This window comes from Coccinella septempunctata, chromosome 2, assembly GCF_907165205.1.
Source record: "Coccinella septempunctata chromosome 2, icCocSept1.1, whole genome shotgun sequence".
In the NCBI taxonomy this organism is placed as follows: domain Eukaryota; kingdom Metazoa; phylum Arthropoda; class Insecta; order Coleoptera; family Coccinellidae; genus Coccinella; species Coccinella septempunctata.
This window is the reverse complement of record NC_058190.1, coordinates 49,411,556-49,436,619: the sequence shown is the minus strand read 5'-3', so window position 1 is coordinate 49,436,619 and position 25,064 is coordinate 49,411,556. Positions and strand designations below refer to the sequence as shown.

General features: G+C 36.7%; 1 protein-coding gene across 5 annotated transcripts in view; it reads right to left on the bottom strand.

The window, feature by feature from the left end:
• The window catches only part of LOC123307552 (protein dead ringer), a 120,302-nt gene that overhangs the window by 17,819 nt on the left and 77,419 nt on the right, over window positions 1-25,064 (bottom strand). For all 5 annotated transcript variants that reach the window (XM_044889912.1, XM_044889911.1, XM_044889915.1 and 2 more), the window contains exon 4: window positions 13,726-13,798. In XM_044889912.1, the coding sequence (XP_044745847.1) occupies window positions 13,726-13,798 (73 nt within the window). The remainder of the gene's footprint in view (window positions 1-13,725; window positions 13,799-25,064) is intronic.

The following is a 25,064-nucleotide window of genomic DNA, read 5'->3' as shown; positions in this document are numbered from 1 at the left end:
AATTTAAGTTTTTATAATGAGCTGTGCTACCCCCTTTTAAACTTCTAAATAAGCTTATAACGAGAAGATGGAGAAGATTCATCATGTCAATAAAAATCTACATTCGGATAATCATCCCATTACATAAATACTCGTAAAATCGTCTGTGAGATGTGACCGAAAATAATAAATTTTTTTATGGATTTTCAACAGCCTGTATGTCTTCAACCGTGCCTAATTGGAAAAATGGTTAGGGGAAAAGTGTTTCTATTGGTCTCTGGAATCTCTCTAGCGTTATAACGCTACTTGAAATTTAGCGTCTAATTTTTCCCTGCATTTCTGCCCATCCTTGAGTGAAACATATTGACGTATCATTTCCAAGAGTTTATTGTCCATATAAGTAGTAGTGTTGGTCGTTTGAATTCCAAAACATATTGTAGCACTTCAACATCGATATAAAGCTGTATTCGCTGTGTTACTGCGATGTTACAGTCGTAAATCCACCGGACTGTGTTTGATCTACATACTCTAAGCCTTTAACAAGTCGTACGTCAGCCAATAGTTTTATTCCCCTGAAATTTCCATAATGGAAATGTCTTTCGCTTGTGTGAACGATACAATTTCGATGATACAGATGCAATCAGTACCTGTAGGGACGAGGTTTTCCAATTTTAACGACTTGAAATCGACCTGTGAGAATTTTCTCCTTACTCAGACTCACGATAAAAATAATGACGAAAATTGTTGCATGCAGATATCTGCAACTAGAGGCCGATTATTTTAATTGGAACAATACACTTCACCGTTGATATTCCCCCATTCATGAAATAATCAGCGCTTTTTGTGCTGAATAATGTTAATAATAATAATAGATTCTTTTGGGAAATATAAAACTATCAGCGATTGTTGTTTTACCCGCAATTAAAATGTTTTTGTGATTTGTTTATTTGGCATCGACAACAATCCAATTGATTAGGCGAAAATTGTAAGAGAATGCTTTGTTCACCCGGCGCCATTATCTCTATCGCAATCGGCCATATGCATTTTTCAATAATTACAAATTTATTAGTAATTAATATGTGAACAATGAAACGAATACAAATAAATTGTTTTTGCATGAGTGGCCAACAGAGAAATTTATCGAATCGGGTATTTTGTGAAGATAATTTCAACGGTTAATATAACTTTTTCAATTTTACATAATATATTTAAGAATTTTTCACAGTCGTTTCATTTTTTTCAGTGATGTGAGTATTATCTCAATATATCTATGAAAAATCTTCTTTAGTCTTTGTCCAGATCAAATATTTGGCTTTCAGTCAGTTCAATTTCATGTAGTTGATTTTTCTTGGAATTTCAACCCTTAAACTTCAGATTTTATCAGTTTGCAAAATTTTTTGTGGCCAAGGTGAAAGTGCTGTAAAATGGAATATACCTAGTTGTTATCGTCATAAATAATTTCAACAAATTTTAAGAAACTGCGATGGTCGTTTCAAAGCAATTAGTTATTCTATTGAGTCTTACTGATGATTCATTATCCTCGTTGATATTGAATCATTCTGTTTCATGTCTGCAATGAGTTTCAATAATATTGAATATCATTTATCAAGATGAAATTACTCACAACATAATTCAGTTATTGGTAATTTTACCAAGAAATAAACGATTTTCTCTTCTCATCGAGGAATGACACCCATTTCACTATGAAGAAGTATACAGGGCGTACACATATTTTAACAGTGTATATAGCAGATTCTTGAAGTCAAAAGAAACACTCTTTTTCTATGCCATTTTTCCGATTCAATTTTCATAATGAGCTGTGCCACCGGCGCATTACACGAAAAAATGTGAAGAATAGGTACTTTTATTTTAGAAAACGTCCAAATATTCTTCAGATAGCGGCCATCTTAGTTTCAACTGTTGGGGTCTTTGAATTTTGGGTATTTTTATGGTACGTTATATGGTCATCATGAGAAAACTGGAAGACGTGGGTGATATCTTGTGTTCGAAAGATTCATCAAATAAATGAAAAACTATATTCCTTACTTAAAATAACATTTTTTACGTCTTTCAAAAAGCCTGTATCTTTTACATCAAGCCGATTGGGAAAAAATAATAGGTAAAGGAATAAAGTGTTTCTCAAGAATCCACTGTTAAAATATTTGTACGAATCAAAGACTCACCCTGTAAATTCAATCTTGATTTCTGTAGGTGCATAAACAAAGAAGGTACAGAAGAAAGTTAAAAATTTCATTCTGCCAAACAATAAATGCAAATTAACATTAATACCGCATGATTTTTTATTGGAGCCAGATATGCGCTCGCGCTATCGCACGTATATAAGAGAGAAGCTTATATCGGGGATGCTGTGGCCCAACCAGGACTGGACCATTAATCAAATACCGATGATGTCGATTACTACGATGGCGTAACGTTGAATCGATCCTGATATAATTTATGATGCGATTAATTAAAAGTCACTGCTCGGGCAACACTCACAACATCCGGCCAATGTTATTAGCAGGTCCGGATCCCAGGAATGAACATTCAAGTTAAAAAATCAACTGTTCTGGCTGTCACAGAAAGAAATGGTATGAGGATTTCAGCGTTTGAAGTGAATTCTGACTTGTTCCTTGAATAAAGCTCGACTCATCTCATGTTTTGCTCTAATTTGAGTTTTTTACACGTTGGTAACACTGGCATGCTAATAAATGAATAAAGACACATATAAATACACCCTGTGCACAAGTACACCCTAATGATCTTGCTTAGAAACTATGCGAAAGTTGAGAGGAATTCAAAGCTTCGAATATAATAGTTTTTCACCTATTCATTTTTCCATGACAATCTCGACTTCCATAACCTTTCATTCAACAACAAAGAGCCAGTTTCCAGGAATCAAAAAAGTACAATGATCCAAAAAATGAATTCAACTAACTATACATCGATCTTTCCTTGAATGATTTCGTCTTTATATCATCTGTAAACTTCTCAGAGATATTTCTACCAACGAAGCATTCAAGTGACTCTTTCCTCCTTCTACAGGGTGTTTCAAAAGAGGTAAGATGAAGATAAATTTACCAATTGGTAAATTTTCTGGCAAATAAGCGAGAGACTTCTGAATCGAAATCACGAAGCTCAAGGGCTATTCCCCCCCTGGCGAATGGTGGGCCATTAGCATCAGAATACCCTCCGATCTCACTTCGATTAACAAGCCTGTCATCATTTTGTTTATACCCGTATAACGTAGTACTATGGCACCTCTTATTCCCTAAAACATTCACGGGGGAATCTTTTCATATATAAGAACGATTAACTTCGGCATGAGAACACCGATAACAAATTGCCCACACAAATCATTGTTTCATCTCACAGTTGCTCGATGAAAAATTAGGAACGATCGAAACTCAGCCAAATGGGATGCGGCGTATCTGTCAAAAGGTACAAGTGTGTGGTGCAGATTTAGATAGAACCTACACCAAATAGGCGAATGACAAGTATGTATAATAAAATATGGAATTCGGACCTGTTGTACTGAATTGTAATGAAAATGCATCAAATTATTGTATGCTGTTGTCAGTTCTTTTGTAACTGTCATGGTTTCGATGACAATGTAGATGAGGGTTCAAAATTGACCTTGTCCAGACAACCCTATCTCTTGATTTTATCGTCTTATTAAGGATCTCTGGTTAGATTACACAAAATTATCATCAAATGTTCATAGTGAAACATTCACCCTCTACTTAGTTAACGCATTTTTCATCATTTATTATCGCCTTATTGCAGAAATAGGCGTTTAGCTGACGTTTAGCTCTAAAATGCATAAAAGAAATCACTTTATTTGAACTGTGAGCTTGAAGCATTTCAGAATGAACTGTCCCCAATGGACCAACAATCCCGGCAATGTTTCGCAGCATCTCAAGTAACTCCAAACCATCGTCTTTTGTATTCAGGTGTCTGGTGTCGCAATGTCACTTAAATGTCAGTCTAGAATCTTGATTGATGAGACTGCGTTTATTATTAGAAACCCACTTCCGTCCGATTTCGCTAAGAGATTCGACCAAGGTATATAAACTTAATTATACCATCAGACGCATCGAGAACGATCTCGATGATTTATGACGCAAATTTGAAGACGATATGGTTTATATGGATGTTTCTTATATTGGGGAATTAATCATAACAAATGAGACAGTTCGTAAATTTAGAGTCTTTGAAATCCGGCATGTTTCACATTTTAAATGGACCGTCGGTATGGATTCTCCACGCTTCATTGTGTATCGCAGATGTTGGAGCTTGGTTCTGGCTAGAAATTGATGAAATTTTCGGAGAACCAGACCAACGATTCTGAAGTGGTACGAATAAGGCGGTATCCGCATTTGCGCATTTCCGAACCCTTTTGAAAATAATATTTTTGATTTTTATTTGATCGAGTATCCACCTACAGGAAAAATTTTATATTGAAGGACTAGGAACTTCTACCCAGCGAGCCCTATAGGTATCGGAGACACTATACTCCATTCACTTTTATTTTAGCAGTCGGTTGGCCATGGAAATTTGACACATTTCACTCGGTATAGTACGAAAATGTGGGGTTATGACGCTTGTCAAAACATTTTTGGTTTTTAAATCAACGCTATGTTGCCCGTTCTACGTAAAAGTTTCTGTTATTACGTATTTTATCACAATGTCGAATCTCTTCGGAAAATATGTGACGAACATAATTGAAGTTTATTAAAACTGATTGAAGGCATACCTAATCCAGTTATTTACATGGAAAATCAGTATAATGTCATAATATGCACTAGCTTGAGGAGAGTTAATGTCCGTTATCTTCTTTGGCTGAAGTTTGAATACGTTACATCAGTTGTAGATTTCAAAAATATTAACCCGAAGATGAAATGCATATGATGCAGTGGTTGGGAATGGGTATCTCCCGAAGGAATTAACTGATAATCACAAGAATGTTAAATTCTTCAACAAAAATCATCTTGCATCAATATAAGTAAAAGGAATTAAAGGAAGTTTCAAGTCAAGATGAACTTCACCTTTGAACAAAAATTTCACATGAATAAACAATTAACAGGAACAACAATAATAATTAGGTATTTATTGGTACCTTAAGACATTTACAATGTATCGGACAAGTCAAATGAAAAATAGAAAAATCAATTTTCGGGAACTTATTCTAGGATGACATTAATCGAAAATCCTGTAGTAAACTTTTAGCATTAATTCACTCAAAAGTAAAATTCTCAAATGAGACCACTTTTTTGGGTCTCTCAATAGAAGGAAATTCTTTGTCATCTTTTCACAATATTTCTGATTATAGGAATATTCAGCTGAAATATAAGTCGTTTAGGTTCAAATGAAACTTTATATAAATTCTCTTCCATTGAATATGTTCGCTACCGTCTGTGGATTTTAGAATATCAGGGTATAACTATTCGAATGAGCGGACCTGAATTCTAAATAGCACTTCCTGAAACCCTGTCTCTTTTTTCAATCACTTTCGGCATTTTCGTAATAAAAATTGATATTAGTTGTGGCAACGGCGTTATGACATTAACGACATTTCATGAGTGGCAACCTTACTCCGCTCAAGTTACAAAAACTTGAGAAAATTATTTCATGGCCAACCAACTGCTAAAATAAATATGAATGGATTATAGAGAATATATACTGAATTATAGCCCCTAACAATTGACTTTCCAAGTGTACAATCTACCCCGAAATTTGGTTTGATTTTTTTCTAATCGCACCCAAGAACGCACATGTCCACCTGGCAACGTAGCCATGCACTCAATTTTATTCACGCCGATTTTTATTATTGCGTATTATTCATATGGTGTGCATTTACCGATACTTCGGCATTTTATTGTTTCTGCACGTTTTGATTTGCATTTACTGCCACAAATATTGCCGGTTGTAAATTGAAAATTATAGTTGTTCCCTTTACATTGTTGCAATAATGATGTAATGTATTTATGACGTGTAAACCGATAATTCCTTATTGAAGCCGCAACAGTTTTTGTTTTGCTCCTATATGCACCTGCCTTTCATTTGTCGCGAAAAGGACTTGTCGCCAACGAGAAGTAACGGCCAGTATGGACTTCTTTGTGGAATATGTGGAAGACTAAACTCAACACCCACTTGTAGTGATTAAGAAGAACCTTTCTTTTTCTTCAGGTATTATAGCGAGTATTATAGTTATATACAGCCAGAGGGCTGCTGACATTGACTGATAGTACGCAGAAGGTTGTGAATATTTTGAACATTGAAATTGACTGATTTGGTGGTTTAGCAAAAACTTCATGGCCGAAGTTTTCAGGTTGAACAGTTATTGATAGGTGCTTTGCTCTGGATTTGAGGGTGGCAGGCTTTATAAAGGATATTCATTAAAGAAGTGACAAAAAATCAGAAGGTGATTCCTTGCTCAAGAATATCAATATCTGATAAACAAACATGGAGCAAATATGCACCCCTTGTGGAAGTCAAAATTGATTAAATTGAAGGCGAGAGATATTTCGTAGAATGTCGATTTTTTCTTTATATAACAGTTAAATCGCTTGGAATATGAAACTCGTTACACTGTCTACACCAAAATCAAGTCTTCAACTTGGGCACTTCAAGCAAAAAAAGAACAGTGCTCTATCGAGATATATTCTTGAAATGACACGTTTTTTAATCTTGTTTATCGAAATTTTTTATAGGCTTCTAAATCAAGCCTTCACGTTTGGGAGATCTTCAAATCCTAATATTTCTTCGTTTGCAAACGATAGTTGGTGACTGTTTCGCACCTGGCAATTCTGACCCAAGCTCTAACCCTAGGACATTTCATCAAATCATTGAATATCGCGAACGTGACTCTGTAACATCAAGCGTAGGCGCAGTACAGGAGTATATTATCAACAATACCGCAATAAGGTACCTCGGTTTGATCACAATGTATGAAATTTCACAGTTATCGACGGTGGAAAACTGGTTGCAATACATCGTCAGTCAATATTAATTGTTTCGCGGTTTTTATCATTGCATATTTTCCAACCGTGTTGTCGGATTTGGCCATTCGCTTATAATAATTAGCGAAAAGTGGAGAGAGGCTAGAAAGGAATACTGGAAGAACTTTCATGCGAGCTTTTTGTATTCATTAAATATGTAAATCTCAGTTTAGTGGACTTATGAAGTTATGGTCCGACTAAAATACGACTCAATTACAAGCTGACCCCAATTCGATGACCAGTGAGGGAATCTCGGAAACTGTACTCCATTCACTTTTATTTTAGCAATCGGTTGGCACATTTTACTCTGTATAGTACGGAAATGTGAGGTTATGACGCTTGTCAAAACATTTTTGGGTTTTAAATCAACGCTATGTTGTCCGTTCTACCTAAAAGTTTCTGTTATTACGTAGGGGGAGTCTGGGAGACTTGCTCAGGTAGGAGACTTGAACCACCTCGAATATTTCAATTCAAACGATGAGCCTTTTTAATAATAGTTGAAAAAGTTTCAAGAAAACATCTGTTGAATAGACTAAAAGGGAGTGCTGGAGACTTGACCCATGGTTGGGAGACATAATCAGTGATCCAAGTTTCCAGCACTGAGCTTAGATAATTGTTCGCTTCAAAAAAAAAGAGAATTGAATAATAAAAATTATTATAAAAAATATAGAAAGGTTCAAAAAAGTAAAAAACATCTCGGAAATAAGTGAGAGAGCCTCTGAAATAGAAAATATGTATTTCATACGCTGATACATCTGATGATGAAAACCTTGACATAGACAGTCGTTGGTCATCGGAAATTGTTTTTTTTCAATGTTTTCCCTGATAAACAAATTTATGGTCAAGTCTCTCTCGCCCCTCTTCAACTCTCCCATGGGTTAGGGAGACATGAACCAATTTTCGGTTCCTAAAAAAAGAATTGCTGTGCTCAAAATGTTCATCTCATCATCACTCTACTATTATCTATCGTTACCCATTTGGGCATGATATCTTCACGCAAAAAAATGAGTTGCTACCATTTGCAGATACAACTCAAGTGGCTTCAAAGTGAATAGGGGTTCAACTCTCCCTGTCTCCCTATACATAATTCGGTTCTGTCGGCTATAGAGAAGCTGTTTCGTTTCCAATGGTCCACTCAGTATAATTTTGGGTGTACAAGCTCAAGACAGGGTCTAATATGGAAAAATGACGCTCCTTTGTCTCACCACTTAACAACTGGAAAAATTCCCGTTGGGCCCGGTCCTATTTCGGCCAAAATAAACACAAAATCCCGAAAATTACCCCTATAATTTATCGAGTCGGTAGCAGAACAGTGTCCGACGATTACAGCAATCTAGATTTAAGTGGCCGGTATCAGATTCGGGCTGCTATTAAGCCATTTCACGACCTCCAGAGGATCTGTCTGTCGCTACCGTTTAATAGTATCAAACGGGGCCGCTGTTTGTACCCGTGTCATGTAATTTACCCCATCACGGTGATTCAGCAACATCCTCAGGTATATTCTGTAGGCGTCTTATATGTGAATATCTCGCGAATCAAGCACGATACAGTTCTACACTTATCACGTTTTGAGACGCCTTGACTTCGAGAAATAAGTAGAAAAATTCATTCATCTGTCGAGATCTTGTTCTGAACGCCAATTGAGATTTTTACGGACTCCATACTCCAACTACATCGTTTGTAGACACAGCAATCTACGAATTTCTGCGGCAGATCGGAAGATTCGATGAATCTCCTAGGAAACCTCATGTCTAAGATAAGATACTACACTTCTTCGGTAGTCAATATGTCGCACAGGTAGGCACGTGCTTGTCACGACGCCTGTCCCTTGTTCTGAAAAGCGGGTGGCTCTTGTTAGACGAAGATGGCGATATAGATCTTCCGAGCTTTCCAAACTGTGTATAAAGGTGCGATGTGTCGCACACCTTTCAGATTCGAGGACTGGAGGAATTTCATTTGGTTTGGAGTTATTTCCATAGGGGATTCTAAGAGAAACGGTCCTTTTTAAATTACGACAAATGTCGTGTAAAGATGCCCGAAATTGCATGGGGCAACTAAGTATGATGATTCAACGATGGATCGTTTAAAAATAGTTAACTTTTCTGCAAAAATTTTTTCGATTTGAATAGATTCTAACTATGATAATTTCTATTCACGATCAAATCCGAAAAAGTCCATTAGAACTAGATACTATGTTGACAAATACAGAAGGTATTATTGAAAATACCACTGGAAATTGACGTTCAAATATTGCTAATAACCTTCTAATTAATTTAAAAATCCTCTCTAGATTAATCTTCACAATAAGTTATTTGTTTATCTCAAATCGACATCTAATTAGCTTCATTATTTAAAGTGTCGTTTTGGGAAGAGTTTGTTGAACGTCTTTCTACAGGGTATCCGGATTTAACATTGATATACTAAGGCACGTGATTCTAGATGTCAGAATATGGAAAAAACATGAACGTCCTACAACAAGCTCATGGAGAATTCGAATCCTCGACTCACTTTTGCAAAATTTGGCAGAGACAAATGCCCATCCAGTTCAGTGGCTCTGTTGGCCATTTCTAAACAAGGACTATATTCTTCAAACACGTTTAGTTCATATAAATTTTATGCCTAAACGTCTAAATGTAACAAGCAGATTTGTTCTAGTACTAAATATTTGTTTAGGTATGTTTTGACGTATATGGGTTGTCTTTGGATTAATGCGAATAAATGTGGATATAGTTTCAGTCAAAAACTCACAATAAGACGAAAAGTTCCATGTCCGGAACGCTTCGTTGAAAACTTACGTTGCTTCAAAGATGGATTTATTCAATTTTGTAAAAGTAGGACAGAGATGAATAAATGAAATTTTGCAGATATTTCTCAAACGGCAACTTAAATACCACAGCATCAAAGTTTCCCAATAAAATCTCTTTTCAATGCTCATTTTTAATGATAGTGTTCAAAGACTGAATGAAAATGCATGGTGGTGAATAAAAAAAGGATTTCGAGCCTCGGTCTCTATGGGGGATGGGTCAAAATTGGATTCTAGGTGCATCTGTATTCGAAAAATACCAGTGCAAAATTTCATTTGTTTATGTCTGTCCCAATTTGAAGAAATTGATAAATCCATAATCAAGTATTCATCTTCGAAGCAACTTAACCATTCAAGGAAGCGTTTCCGGGCATGTTTTCATAGGAACTTTTCGTCTTATTTTGAGTTTCTGAACCTATATCCAAGTTTTTTCTTATTAATCCTGGGACGCCCTGTATATTACAGATTTCAGAAAGAATTCCTCTGGTAATTCTCAAGAAAATCCAAATTGTTACGAATCCCTAGATGGGATTCTATGGAACTATAGGGAATAAATTCATAGTCCATTTTAACAGGTCGAATCAAGTTTTTTAAAAGTTTTTGTTTCCTATTTATAGATTCAAAATATAACGCCCTCAATCTCGAAAATTAAGCTTTTCCGGGAGCTTGTTTATGGAACATTGTCTCTTGAAATAACCCAAAGAGTATTCTGGTTTAGTTTGTGAAACCAATTTGGGAAACCCTTGTGTTCTTCAATTTTTATTTTTTTTTTTCAATTTTTTCATATCAGCATAATCAATTTAGATCGAATAGCGACATCTCCACAAAATGCCATCCGTCACGACCGCCGCCGAATTAGTGACGGTTCGTATTTGGGCCACCTGGTATACGCGATTTCGAGGTACACCGGGCGTCCGCCGAAAAATCGAAACCTTATTTATGGCCGTCCCCGGCGCGTTATCGATTCGACACGAAAAGCCGACAGTTTTTTTTTCCGTCGCGGCTGAAAGTATCGAATTTGAATTCGTAGAAATGATCGCGATTTTAATAAAACGTGACGATGGCCGTTGTACGCGTTTCAAAGTAATAGTTGGCCGTGGCACGGCTTCCCTTTCATTCACGCGATACCGATAGCCGCCTCCTTTGATTCCTGGCCTCTCTGAATATGCAGGAAGCAGTGGCGGCTCGTCGGAGGGGTGGGAAGGGCCAAGCCCCCCTTGGGATCGATCATCCTGAAACCTAGCAATAATGAGAGAGATAGTTTACTAAGTTCACAACTGCCACACAAAGTTCGGTTTCACTCTTTCAAGAATATCAATGAGCCTTCCGTACAGGGCGTTGAAAAGAAAAAAAAATAAGATTGTCAGTTGATTCAACGTTAAAAAGCAGGTTCAAGTTTCAGATCTGTAACTTCCAAGACAAAAAAGTTATGAGAACTGTGGGAGGCTACAGTTTTCACCATTCTTTTTTCTCTGAAGAAGAACTTGAAAAGATGCCATCCGTTTTATTCTAGGTCATCTATACTCCATTCACATTTATTTTAGCAGTCGGTTGGCCATGAAATAATTTTCTCAAGTTCTTGTAACTAGAACGGAGTAAAGTTGGCACTCATGAAATGTCGTTAATGTCATAACGTCGTTGCCACAACTAATATCAATTTTTATTACGAAATGCCGAGAGTGATTAAAAAAAGAGACAGGGTTTCAGGAAGTGCTGTTTAGAATTCAGGTCCGCTCATTCAAGTAGTTATACCCTGATATTCTAAAATCCACAAAACGTCAGACGGTAGCGAACATATTCTATGTTAGGGAATTTATACAATGTTTCATCTGAATCAAAACGACTTATATTTCAGCTGAATATTTCCACAATCAGAAAGATTGTGAATGAAGAGGATGACAAAGAATTTCCTTCTATTGGGAGACCCAAAAAAGTGGTGGCAATTGAGAATTTTATGTTTTAGTGAATTAATGCAAGTAGTTTACTACAGGATTTTCGATGAATGTCATCGTAGAATAAGTTCCGTATTTTTCATTTGACTTATCCGTTAAATTTGTTAATTTTTCAAGGTACCAATAAATACCTAATTATTATATCAATGTATTAAGATGAACAGCCACAAATACGCGCCAGTTGTCCTGTTAATTGCTTATTCATGTGAAATTTTTTTTTCAGAGGTGAAGTTCATCTTGACTTGTTGAAACTTCCTTTAATTCCTTTTACTTATATTGATGCAAGATAATTTTTGTTGAAGAATTTAACATTCTTGTAATTATCTGTTAATACCCATTCTCAACCACTGCATCATATGCATTTCATCTTCGGGTTAATATTTTTGAAATCAACAACTGATGTAACGTATTCAAACTTCAGCCAAAGATAACGAACATTAACTCTCCTCAAGCTAGTGCATATTATGGTATAATACTGATCTCTTGTATTTTCCATGCAAATAACTAGATTTGGTATGCCTTTAATCAGTTTGTATAAACTTCAATTATGTTCGTCACATATTTTCCGAAGAGATTCGACATTGCGATAAACCTGATAAACGTGAAACTATTATTTCATTCCTTGTAAATTTGGAGTTATTCCGATATCTATAACCGTTTCGGAGTCCTAAAGGATCAGCAGTAGGTAATGCCAGAAAGGCGTCCTTCAATACCCGGTGCGCCTATTCGATTCTGCGCCAAATCTCGAAGCAGGTACAAATAAGAGGATAAAAATACAGTCGGCCCATGCCGAATTCAATTATTCACTTTTGCGTCTGTCGCGGGGGAGAAATCGGAAATTCCAGGAATAAGGGTCCGCCGGTTATTTATAGAAAAGCAATTTCGGCGACAAGTCGGATTTACCACAAGGTCGTCTTCATCCCCCTGGAGCTGCAGATCATAAAAGGACAATGCATAACCACATTGTTGGGAATTTTGGATGCTCTATCCTCAAGTTAATGAACTTGAAAATGGATTCGTTTGGTGTAGGTACTTTTAGGGAATTTTTTTTTTTAACGATTTCAACTCGAGTATTTAGGAGCTGTAGCAGCCAGAAAAAAGGCACTGGACAAAAGCTGATTTTTAAGGTGATAGATTGGTCCTTTGTGAATAGGAAAAACCCACTTTCATTAATCTACCGCGAGCAGTTCAGATTTTAGGATTTTTTCCGCGAAGGTCCAAAATTTCCGATTTTCTATGAACCGTCACTTGAAAACTAATCCTTTCAGCAAAATTCTGTTTGCATATTCGTTATCTACGCCCTCGATTCAGCAAATACACCAATTTTGATGGAAATCGGAGAGATCGAAAATTTTTCGAATTTTCCATACATATGCATGGAAAAATTGCGATTTTTCGAAAAATATTTTTGATCTCCGATCAAAACCAAATTTATACTGTACACTAATTCGAGGACGTAGAACACGAATATGCAAACAGATATTTTTTTTTTAATTTATTTTTCAAGTTATGATCAATGAAAAATTGGAAAATTTGGACCTTCGCGGAAAAAATCATAAAATCTAAACTGTTCACAGTAGATTAATAAAATGTGGTTTTTTCCATTCGCAAAGAACCATTCTATCACCAAAAATTCAGCATATGTTAAGTACATTTTTTCTGGCAGCTTGAGCTCCTCAAAGTTGACCAATTTTATCGAAATTTTGCACTAAAAACGATTTATTTCCCAAAATGCTGATCGTACAAGAAATCTAATTGCATATTCGTAATCTACGACCTCGAATTATTGAGTAAAATGACCCGGGTCGATATAGGTAAATAAATAAATTTTTTTCGGACTAAAAACCGTATCTCTTCAACCCTTTGTTTTACAAACCCCACCCTTGTATTTTGATTAGAGAAGATGGGGTAGGTTATACCACTGCATCATTAAGATCCAAGAAATTTGGAAATTTAGTCGGTTCTATAATTATATTCATGAATTACTTACCTCTTTTCTGCATGAAGGAGAATAGATCGTCCAAAAATTCTTTCCTTTTGGGATCATCGTTAATTTCGTAGAGCTGTAACGAAAATCAAATGAATTCGATGTTTATCAGATATTCAGAAGCTTACATGGGATGGAATGAGTGATAATAATTCAGAAAAGATAATGAGCCTATAAAATATCTACCATTTACGCAACTAATAAAAGCGTCTAATGTTAAAACCATAAAAATACCAAAAATTCAAAGAACCAAACTCTTGAAATTAAGTTGGACAGTATCTAATGAATATTTTAACGTTTTGTAAAATATTCCTCATATTTCGTCGTATAATGCGCCGTTTTCGAGTTATTTGATGTTCAAAAATAAAAAATATCTGAGGAATTTGAAAAATTGGGTACTTTGGCTGAATACAACTCTGTCAAAAAGATCCACGGATGTGTAGTGTCACAGATTCAGCTAGTTACTTTGAAGGTTATTTTGTTTTTCCAGGGGTGGGACAATTCATTATGAAAACAGGGCCGAATCGGAAAAAATTGTATAGAAAAAAAGTGTTTTTTTTTTACCTCAAGAATCTACTGTTTAATTATTTGTACGAGTCAAAGTCTCAATCTTTATGTCACTTGAACCAGAAATCAAGAGCTTCGGTATTTCCGCTATGACCTGATGAATGAAATTTCTAAAACGCTATACTATATAGATAACGACATATTCTCCTGGCATTGAACAACTGACCTCATTACAACTTAAAAGTGCAAATTACCATATCGCAATAACCGCCTATAACTGAAACATCGCGAAACCATGGATTACAAGTATTACAACTTATCAATTAGCTCTGTACGATTTTAATTTACAGTTTTATATTCTTTATCGTCCGTTTCCCATATAAACGTATTGTGGAACATCGACCTGGTCAATACGCCATTAATTGAATGGGATACTCGAACAATTCAGGATCGTTTTGTTCTTCTCGCTCTTGCACAATAAACTAATTAATTCTATATTCTATGTTGTGATTAATTATCTTTATGTTCTTCGGAGATACAGGTCCGTACGGGAAGGATGGAAAAATATGCGAACCGTTCTCTAATTTCGAACTCTAGAGAAGATAAGTGGCTATAATGCTAAAACGTTAAATCGTTGGTTTCGAACTTTTGCATCTTTAATCAACGAGACGTGAATAGGGAATCAGATCTTGTAGCTTGGTGCTCTAAACACCAAACTCATGGATTCATTTCGTTTAAATTGTCTTGTTTCTTGTACTGAGAGGAGTTGATTCTTAATCGTTTCTCTGATTAGGTGGGTACTTTCATTGCTGACGCTTGAAAAAGTTGCCTTTAAAGTTCAGGACGATAAAACGCAGATTTTTCTTCCATTTATATGAGCAGGAATCTGGCATCCTGCTCTATCTTAGAACGAGCTGTAGACTATGTGATGGCTAGAACAGTTCAGATAGGAGGCAAAAGATACTTTAATGCCTCCATTAAATCTACAACCTAAAACGTCTTGCAAAATTTGATCATCATCTGGTAGGTACATAGTTTCAGAAGGAAATGGAATAACTCTGGTCCCCACATAGAACCATGGGAAACTCCATAGATACTACAATCGATTTTCTTCCATTTATATGAGCAGGAATCTGGCATCCTCCTTTATCTTAGAGCGAGCTGTAGACTATGTGATGGCTAGAACTGCTCTGATAGGAGGCAAAAGAGTCTTTAATGTCTCCATTAAATCTACAACCTAAAACCTCTTGCAAAATTTGATCATCATCTGGTACATAGTTTGAGAAGGAAATGGAATAACTCTGGTCCCCACACAGAACCATGGGGAACTCCATAAATTCCACATTCGAACGTGGGGCACTCTCTGATCTCCCCCTGCCACATTCGGTCCACCACGGAGACCCAGGGTGGCTCACGAATAGAGAATTACGGTCCTAGCGGGCGTAAAACGTCTTCGCGCATACAATATTTATAACGATCCCGATGTATCGGGCGATCTGGTCATAATCACTTGTAATGTGGTGTTAAAACATCGGCCATTGTTGCGAGGTGGGGTTGCGGAGGTTAAACACGGTCATTAATAACCCTGCTTAACTAATCTGTCTGCCGTACCCATCTATCTTTACAAGTTACTTTGCTGAGCCCGAAGCGACGCATTGCATTCAGTCCGTTCTAGATTACCGGAATAACGAATTTATGGATTGGGCCATGGAGCTGGGCAACATTGATTAAGGATCCAGCGGAGGATACGCGTTTTTGATTGCGGCTGTACAGGCTGCGCCAGCGAAATGGGAAGATACCGCGTTGGGAGGTTTCCAAATGAGAAGCAGAACGCACCATCATGTGTAAATAGTAATTGATTGGAAAGAATTTGGACAAAAACCATCTTTCAATTTCCCATTCATCTATTTTTATTTGTCCTTGCTCTGGATAACGACTTTGTTGTCTAGTATTCAAGGCTTGCTCTGATATGAGCCTTGTAAAGTAGAAGAAGCTGATTTGGTAAGACAAGACTTATGTTAGGACTTGCTCTAACAACTTCTATTGTATGTATTGATATCTAGTTAGCCTAGACCAGTTCCATGCATAAAAAAATATTTTGTTACCATAGCAACGAACAATAACTCATTAGAAGTGTCAATGTGAAGTTTGAGGTCAAAAAAAGGAACCAGAGTTACGCAATAAATTGAAAGAAAGGGGATGTCCACCGAAATTGTGAAAATCGAAAAATTGGAGTATCGAGCCATCAATTACCTGTATTTAAAAGAGTGAAGAGGCAAGCAGATTTACGAAGATATGCTTAATACCCTTGGTGACCAATGTCCTTCGTATGCGACCGTGAGAAATTTGACTGCAATCTTCAAAAGAGGTAAATTTTCTATTGAAGATGATGACCAATCCAGAAGGCCAGTTTCTGTGTCAGTTCATCACATGATTTTATCAGACCGTCGAATTGGGCTAAAACGGATATCTGAAGCACTAAATATTTCATACGAACGTGTTCAGCATATAGTTCACGTCAATTTGGACATGAGAAGAATTTCTGCAAATTGGATCCCCAAATGTTTAAATGTTGTCCAAAAGCGTGCAAGGATAGAAGCATCGCGTTCGATCTGTGCTCGATTAGAAAACGATGTAGACTTCTTAAACCGAACTGTTACTGTGGATGAGTCTTGGGTACATTTCTAAGATCCAGAAACAAAACAACAATCAATGGAATGCCGACACTCTGGTTCTCCAAGACTTAAGAAGTTTCGTGTCCAAAAATCTGCTGGAAAAGTTCTTGCTTCAGTTTTTAGGGATTGCCATGGAGTAAACATGATTGATTTTTTGGATAAGGGTAGAACAATAACTGGAGATTACTATTCGACATTACTTTCCACTCTAAGGGAAAAAATTAAAGAGAAAAGACGCGTAAAGCTATCCAAAGGTGTTTTGTTTTTGCAGGACAACGCCCCTACACACAAATCTCATTTTGCCATGCAAAAAATTCGTGATTTAGGGTTTGAAGTACTAGAACACCCCCCTCATTCACCAGATTTGGCCTCATTCGATTATCATCTCTTTCCTCAACTGAAAAAAAGTTTGAAATCTTGTAAATTTTCTTCCAACGAGGAGGTAATAAAAGCTGTGCAGGTCTGGTTTGCAGAGCAAGAAGAAACATTTTTTTGAAAGGTCTAGAGACGTTGCAGGTATACTGTAATAAATGTATCCAATTAAGAGGAGAATATGTTGAGAAATAAAATATTTTGACATTGAAATTTTGTTTGGTTCTCTAGTAGGCTAAAAATTTTTCAATATATCCTCGTATGTACTACAAATATCCAAATGTTATTCCTTGATTTGAATTTCGGTGGAATTATACACAAGGTTGAAACAGGAAAGACCTTCAAACTAGGTAGATTGAGTAACTTTCACACCATGCTGGTGGTACATTTTAATAATTATTCCGTCACAATACAATATATTACCATTATCTACGAACCAGTTGTGAGTACAACATTTTACGCCCGCATTAAATAATTAATAGATAGTGGAAATGCCTTATCTATTTTTGTTTGATACGCATTTTCTTCATTTCAATCTAACATTAGTCGAGTTCACAAGTACTACCTATCTAAATATGTACACAATTATACTTCTACAGAACACTACTAGAACACCAAAGTCGTAGGTACTTCTATAAAACACTAAAACACCAAAAAATTGTATATGACTGAATAGCAACATTTAAACTACTTTTATTTCTGATCTTATGGGAATCCGATGTTGACATAACGGATAACGGAATGTAACGGATGTATGAAAATTTGAAAACAAGACGCCTCCTGGCATATTGTGATTTGAAAACCGAAATTGAGGCAAGTGTTTATTCATCGCCACTTTCGATTTACATATTTATTTTTAGATGTATGTAACTGTCATTTGACGGTCGTCAGACTTGAAATAACCCCTCAATCAACGGTTGACTTTCACAATGGCAGCGCGTAAGAAAAGCCTCATTCTGATATGAAATGATGGTAATTTTGGCAAATGTTACAGTAACATAGCCGATTTCCGACGTTTATGAAGGAATAAATTGTCACGAGGCATAAACTACGAAGGTTCAACGTGAATTTACTGCTTGACAATTGATGTACACTTGTTTTTTATGTGCCAATTAACAATCCGAACAGGTTTAAGATCATATTTAATTTTAGCTAGGCGTTGGAAGGAAATGGAAATTGTTTCAATAAAATCGGTTGGTGTGGAATATAATTGGACATAGCTGTGTCGGTGAATATAATCTGATAAACAGCGGGGTTCGGATTGCGGTTATTACTGGTGAATTATTCCGGCTAACGTATCGTGCAGATAGCTAATCGATACGGTGGTGAAATTTGAGAATACTATACAGAGTGAGTCTTTGACTCGTACCAATATTTCAACAGTAGAATCTTGAGGTCAAAGGGAACACTTTTTTCCTTTACCATCTTTTCAGAATCGGCTCGGTTTGAAAGATACTGGCTGGTGAAAATTCATAAAAAAAAATTATTTCTAGTTCTTTCTCATCTCTAGTGTGTCCAGAATGTTGCAGCGATTCAGGGAGACAGGTATGAATGTCCGAAGACCAGGGAAGGGTAGACCACGGGTAACAACTGCCATTCAAGAACGTTACTTGAGAGTTTCTTCGTTGAGACAACTGTTTGCAACCGCTCGCCTCCTTCAAATTCAGCTTGAGCAAACTCATGAGGTGCAAATTAGCGCTCAGACAATAAGAAATCGCCTCAGAGAATATGATTTAAGGCCTCGCGTCGCGGCAAGAGGGCCAGCTCTTACCCCAGCCCATCGAAGGGCGCGTTTGGATTTTGCGAGAAAGCATATCCATTGGGAAGAGTCCGATTGGGAAAAAGTTCTCTTCACAGATGAGTCTAGATTCTGCTTCTACCATTATGATGGACGTTCCCTTGTATACAGACGTCCACATGAAAGATATGCTCAGTGCAATTTCCTGAATACTACTGGTTTCGGGGGAGGATCGATTATGGTATGGGCTGGAATATCTTTGACTGCTCGCACAAACCTAGTGGTCGTTGATAATGGAGCTATGAATGCTGATAAGTATATAAGGAACATTCTTGAAGAGCATCTAGTGCCATTTGCCCCATACATTGGTGAAAATTTCATTTTTATGGACGATAATGCCAGACCCCATCGTGCGCGCATCGTTCAGGAGTACCTTGAAGAGGTTGAAGTCTCTCAAATGGAATGGCCAGCAAGAAGTCCAAATCTCAATCCGATTGAGCAGGTTTGGGACAACCTCAATAGAAGGCTGAGAAGTTCAAGAAATCATCCAGCTACTCTTAATGACTTAGGAGTCCAACTCGGAGAAATCTGGAATCTGGAATCATACTCATTTTGAATATGAACCGTCGTTGCCGAGCTGTAATTAACGGAAGGGGTGGAAATACCAAGTATTAAATCACTTATCAGCAATTCAGTATTTTGAAAATTGTTCATTTCTCTTCTTTCACATAAGATTCAGTGAAATCCTGAATTTTTCTTCCATTTAATGTGTCTTTTTTCGTTCAAAACCTTCCCGAGAGAACATAAAAAATAAGTTATAAAGTCAATGTAGAGTTACTTTCATTAAAAATGAGATTGCTCTTTTGCGCAGTGTATTTGATGAATTTTTTCGAACACAAGATATCACCCATGTTTTCCAGTTTTCTGGAAGTTACGTACCATTAATATACTAAAAATTCAAAGAACCCAATTCTTGAAGCTAAGTTGGACACTATCTTATGAATTATTGGAGGTTTTGTGAACTGAAAGTATTCTTCATATTTTCTCGTATAATGCGCCGTTTTCGAGTAATTTGATGTTCAAAATTAAAAGGTATCTATGGAATTTGAAAAATTGGGTACTTTGGCTGAATACCATTCTGTTTAAAAGATCTACAGATGTGGTGTTACAGATTTAGCTGGTTATTCTGAAGGTAATTTTGTTTTTCCAGGGGTGGCACAGCTCCTTATGAAAACTGAAAATGGCTATATCTTTTTATCAGGGCAAAATCTGAAAAAATGGCTTAAGAAAAAAGTGTTTCTTTAGACCTCAAGAATCTACTAAATTTATACGAGTCAAAGACTCACCCTGTATAGTTGCTTGTATTGCTGTTTGTATTGCCTGTATTGCTTGCTTGTATAGATGCTTTCAACCAAAATGTTGAAAGATCTACATATTTTTTATTTTTCAATACTTTTTCAAACCGAATTTTTGACCACTCTTTTTATATTTATTGATACCAAGAGAAGAGTTTCTTATTCAGGATTTGCGTTCATTCTCACAGAAATAACCCTAAAGAGTTCACGACACGACGAATTAGAGAATCACGAGAGAGTCAAAGTAGATAAAAATCGCAGAAATGAATAGGTACATCAATAGAAGATACGTAGAGCACAATCGATTCACTTGACTTCCAACAAAGGCCCTATAATAGGCGTCTAACCTCGTGCAGGCCCCCTTTTTATCACATATAAAGAGGAACATCTCTTTCTCATTGTGGCAGTCCCCCAGCCTCCACACACAATAATACCTTTCAAATCATTGTTTACTTACATGACCGTACACAATGGGCCAACAATGGAGGTGACATACGCTGTCTCCGAAATAATTAGACCGATTTTGTCGCATGGACGCCTCTGGCCTCCGTTTTTTCGCTCGTTATACCCGAATCGATTTTGATGGGTCCAATGATCATCTTTATTTGGTGCGTGTTTTCTTCGTCGGGGGATTTGAATGCGTGTATGAATTATGTATGGGGCCGCTTTTGTGTTTTTTCGTATTAATATTTAAATCCTTTTCGCTTTGCCGAGTATTCGGAAGGGAATTCTTTCTCCTGATGATGGGGCTTTGTGGCTGCGGAATGGGGGACGAACCGGTAAAATTTGTACAACGGAATTTATTTGAATTTTTTTTTATTGGCTTCGAATTGAAAGATGTTTGGCAATGATAGAGAGAAATTAGTTGATTCATGTTATTCACTATTGGATTTTAAATATTATGTTGCTTTATTTAATAGCTGTTTAGTTTTACTTGGAGCTCTGATGAGCTTAAATGAAAAAAATGGAGAAAAAATTTGTAGGACTTGAAATGTTCTCATGTTTATTCATCCCATACAAAGAAACTTAACATTTGCGAAGTTTCTTTTTTCGTTTGAGCGCCCACATACTATTATACAAGGTGAGTCTTTGACTCGTACAAATATTTTAACAGTAGATTCTTAAGGTCAAAAGAAACACCTTTTTTATACCATGTTTTTCGATTCGGCCCTGATGAAAAAATATATTTATATTTTAAGTTTTCATAATGAGCTATGCCACTCCTGAAACAATAAAATTACCTTCAGCATAACTAGCTAAGTCTGTGACACAAAAAATTGCGTATCTTTCAAACAGAGTTGTATTCAGCCGAAATACCCAATTTCAGTACTGTCAAATACTGTCTGTATACAGACATACGATTATACTGGGAGTAAATGTATAGTTTTGAAAAAATTTCAGGGTCCATGTCAGCATGATATCTGCCTAAACTAGGTGAAAAAAAATCCCTAGTGGAATTCAAACTATAATTGAATTCAAATTTCCAAGAAAGGAAGCGAATTTCTTCCACTGTTCCTTCTAGATTTCATACGGAAAAGTAATAAATTACTCAAAAAAATTTTCCGTAGATCAAGCGTCCCTTTGAGGGACCTGTAAAATCCCCGATGCGTCGTTAGAGATCATAATGGACCATCCTCAATATAAATAAACGCGAAGGAACAAAGGATACAATTAATAGGGATATTTGTTAAGAGAGCGATGCCGCAGTGGGCGGATTTTCACATCAATCAAAGCGCTCCTCACACTCATCAGTTTTCCGTAGAATGCGAGCCGAGCGGGAGGAAAAGATCAGTTTATCGTCCGCCCGTCTGATAACTTTTATTAATTACTGTTTGGATTCGGCATCGACCTTCGTCTGAATTCCCGGTGACGTGTTCGGAAACGGAGTTCACTGCACCTCCGCCGATGTAATCGGAGACGTTCTCAACGCCGATTTGGGATTTCGAATGTTGGAAAAGTTGAATTTCCGCAATCTATACTCTCTGCTTTCTCCAGATTTTTTTCAAGGGTTGTTGAATGATTATGGCAACTGAATGCCACGAATGGAATCTAAAAAAATACATTTCCATTGTAGGTGTTTCGATATTAAGCTGCGTCTAGACTACTGCGATGTCAATAATTTTTGAATGGACTTTACATTCTTTTGAAGACGAAAATCTTCGAAATTGACTGGCCAGAAGCGATGTCATCACTATTACAAAGTTATACGTAGTCGAATGTTCCCAAGACTGCAGAAACAATCAACCATTGTGTAGAATTTGAGCGAATTAAGCCCAGTTCACACGAATAATCCTGATTTCCTCGTCAAATCCGGTCACTTCTCGTCGAAGTGACTCAAGTCATAACTGTCCATTGCGACTGCCTTTCTCTGAGCGTTCTCCATCCGCTTCATATTGTTTTTGGTCATATTTGACGACTTTGTAGCAATATTGGATCTTTCCCTCCACGATACTCCATTGTTCGCCGCGGAGGCTGTTGATTGTTCGAAACGTTTATAGAATAATGTTCGGTTATTAAACAATTATTCAATTTGTTTTATTGTCTTTCGCAGAAGTCGAATGCGAAAAACCGATTACCGCTGGCGTTTTATATAAATCGATGATATACGACAATTAGTATTTACAAGGTAAATAACGCGAGGTGGGGGGACGGAGGGGGAGGCGAGCGGAGGCGGCCATCTTGACGATAATAAACTCCTCGATTTATTGGAATGTAATTGCAGTTTTAGCGATCTAAACTTAATTTATCGACGGTAGTTTTCGTTGATTCTCACGCAGTTATGCGCCTTAAATCATCTTCGAATGCCGCAGACGAGGATGGGATTTTTTCCTCTCCATTATTCCATTGTTTCCCCGTTGTGTTTATTAGGGGAATTATCTTCAGGCGGGTCCGATTTCTGTTTGAATTTTCCGGTGAATTTCAAGTCGGGAGGCGATGGGACATGGGAGGCGATGAAATCGTTATAAGTAGACCCCTCCTTCAATAGCTCTCTGAACGACGGCAATTCGTTTAAAAAATTTTGCCAATTGCACCTTCAACGGCAGGTTTTGCACAGCGTTGCCACTTTTTTAGCGAAATCAAAATCCTACAGACAGACATCTAAGGAAAAATCTTTTGGAACTGTCTTAAAATTATAGTAACTATAGCAACCCAATGTATCGAGAAAATGACGAAAATATCCTGAGGTAATGACCCAACAATCCACCCAACATAGAGAAAATTCCCAATATTTCTCAATTCCTAGCTGAAAAACTGAAGTTTTTCGCTTCCACAGAGTCTTCAACCTGTACACATATTTCAACAGTTGACTCTTGAGTTCAAAAGAAACATTTTTTTCCAATACCATTTTTTTTTCGAAATCTGTTCAGATCAAAAGATACAGGCTGTTGAAAAACCGTAAAAGAATGTTATTTTTAGTTCTGTCCCAAAAACGGTTTTATCGAATGAATTGAATTTCGGAATATAGTTTTTCATTTATATGATGAATCATTTTCGAACACAAGATATCACCCACGTTTTACAGTTTTCTCACCATGACCATAAAAATACCAAAAATTCAAAGAACCCAACTCTTGAAACTAAATTGCACGTTATCTAATGAATATTTTAAGGTCCTGATGTGAAATAAAACTATTCTTTATATTTTCTCGTATAATACGCCGTTTCCGAGTAATTTGATGTTCAAAAATTAAAAAGTATCTGAATACAACTCTCTTAAAAGATTCAGAGATTTGTAGTATCACAGATTAAGCTAGCTACTTTGAAGGCAATTTTGTTTTTTCAGGGGTGGCACAGTTCATTATGAAAATTCAAAATGGCTATATCTTTTTATCAGGACCGAATCGGAAAAAATGGTATGAGAAAAGAGTGTTCATCTTTTGACCTCAAGAATTTACTGTAGAAATATTTGTACGAGTCAAAGACTCACCCTGTATATGTACACACCCTGTACAACAAAGGAGTTTGAAAAAAATTCCCCGCGCCAGTTACCTATAGGTACATTAAGGATGGTGCTTCTCACCACTGGCGAAAAATCCAACATCGGCGAAGGAATGTTTTGCTAGAGTTTCAAGAAAATGGGGTGAGATTTCATAAAATGGCAATATTCCCAAAGCAACGCATTGTATCCGAAAACTAACAATCCACCCATCATAAAAAAACTCTTCAAGGCCCTCCACTATTCCCAAATTTTTCACCAAAAACCGAAAATTTTTGGCTGCCCTACATTCACACCCTGTACAAAAATATTGAAAAAACATTACATTGTACCAGTGGCAAATAGGCGACGCATAAGGCTTCATATATCGGGGTTTAAACACAACAACATCAAAGTAGTCGAAGTTTTCGCTTGTCAAACTTTTTTAAGGGTTCCACTTCATTTGCTGCTCAGTTCATTCACCGAGATCCGACTTCGGGCAAAAAATCAACGCTCAATATTTAATTTATGAGAACCGGAACCGGGCCGATAAATTGACCTGCTCGGAAATTTCAAATCCTCCTCCTATAATTTCTTGTCAACCATGACACCCCCCGTGTAGGAACCGTCTTCTAGTGAATACGGGATATCTATGTATGTCCACAATGAAGATTCCCTCTCGAAGTATCCTCATTGTATGCTGGTAGTGCTCCTCCGGTGTCGTCAATAAATCAGACACTATCAATAGAGTCGATAATAAAATAATAAATTTAAAGTTC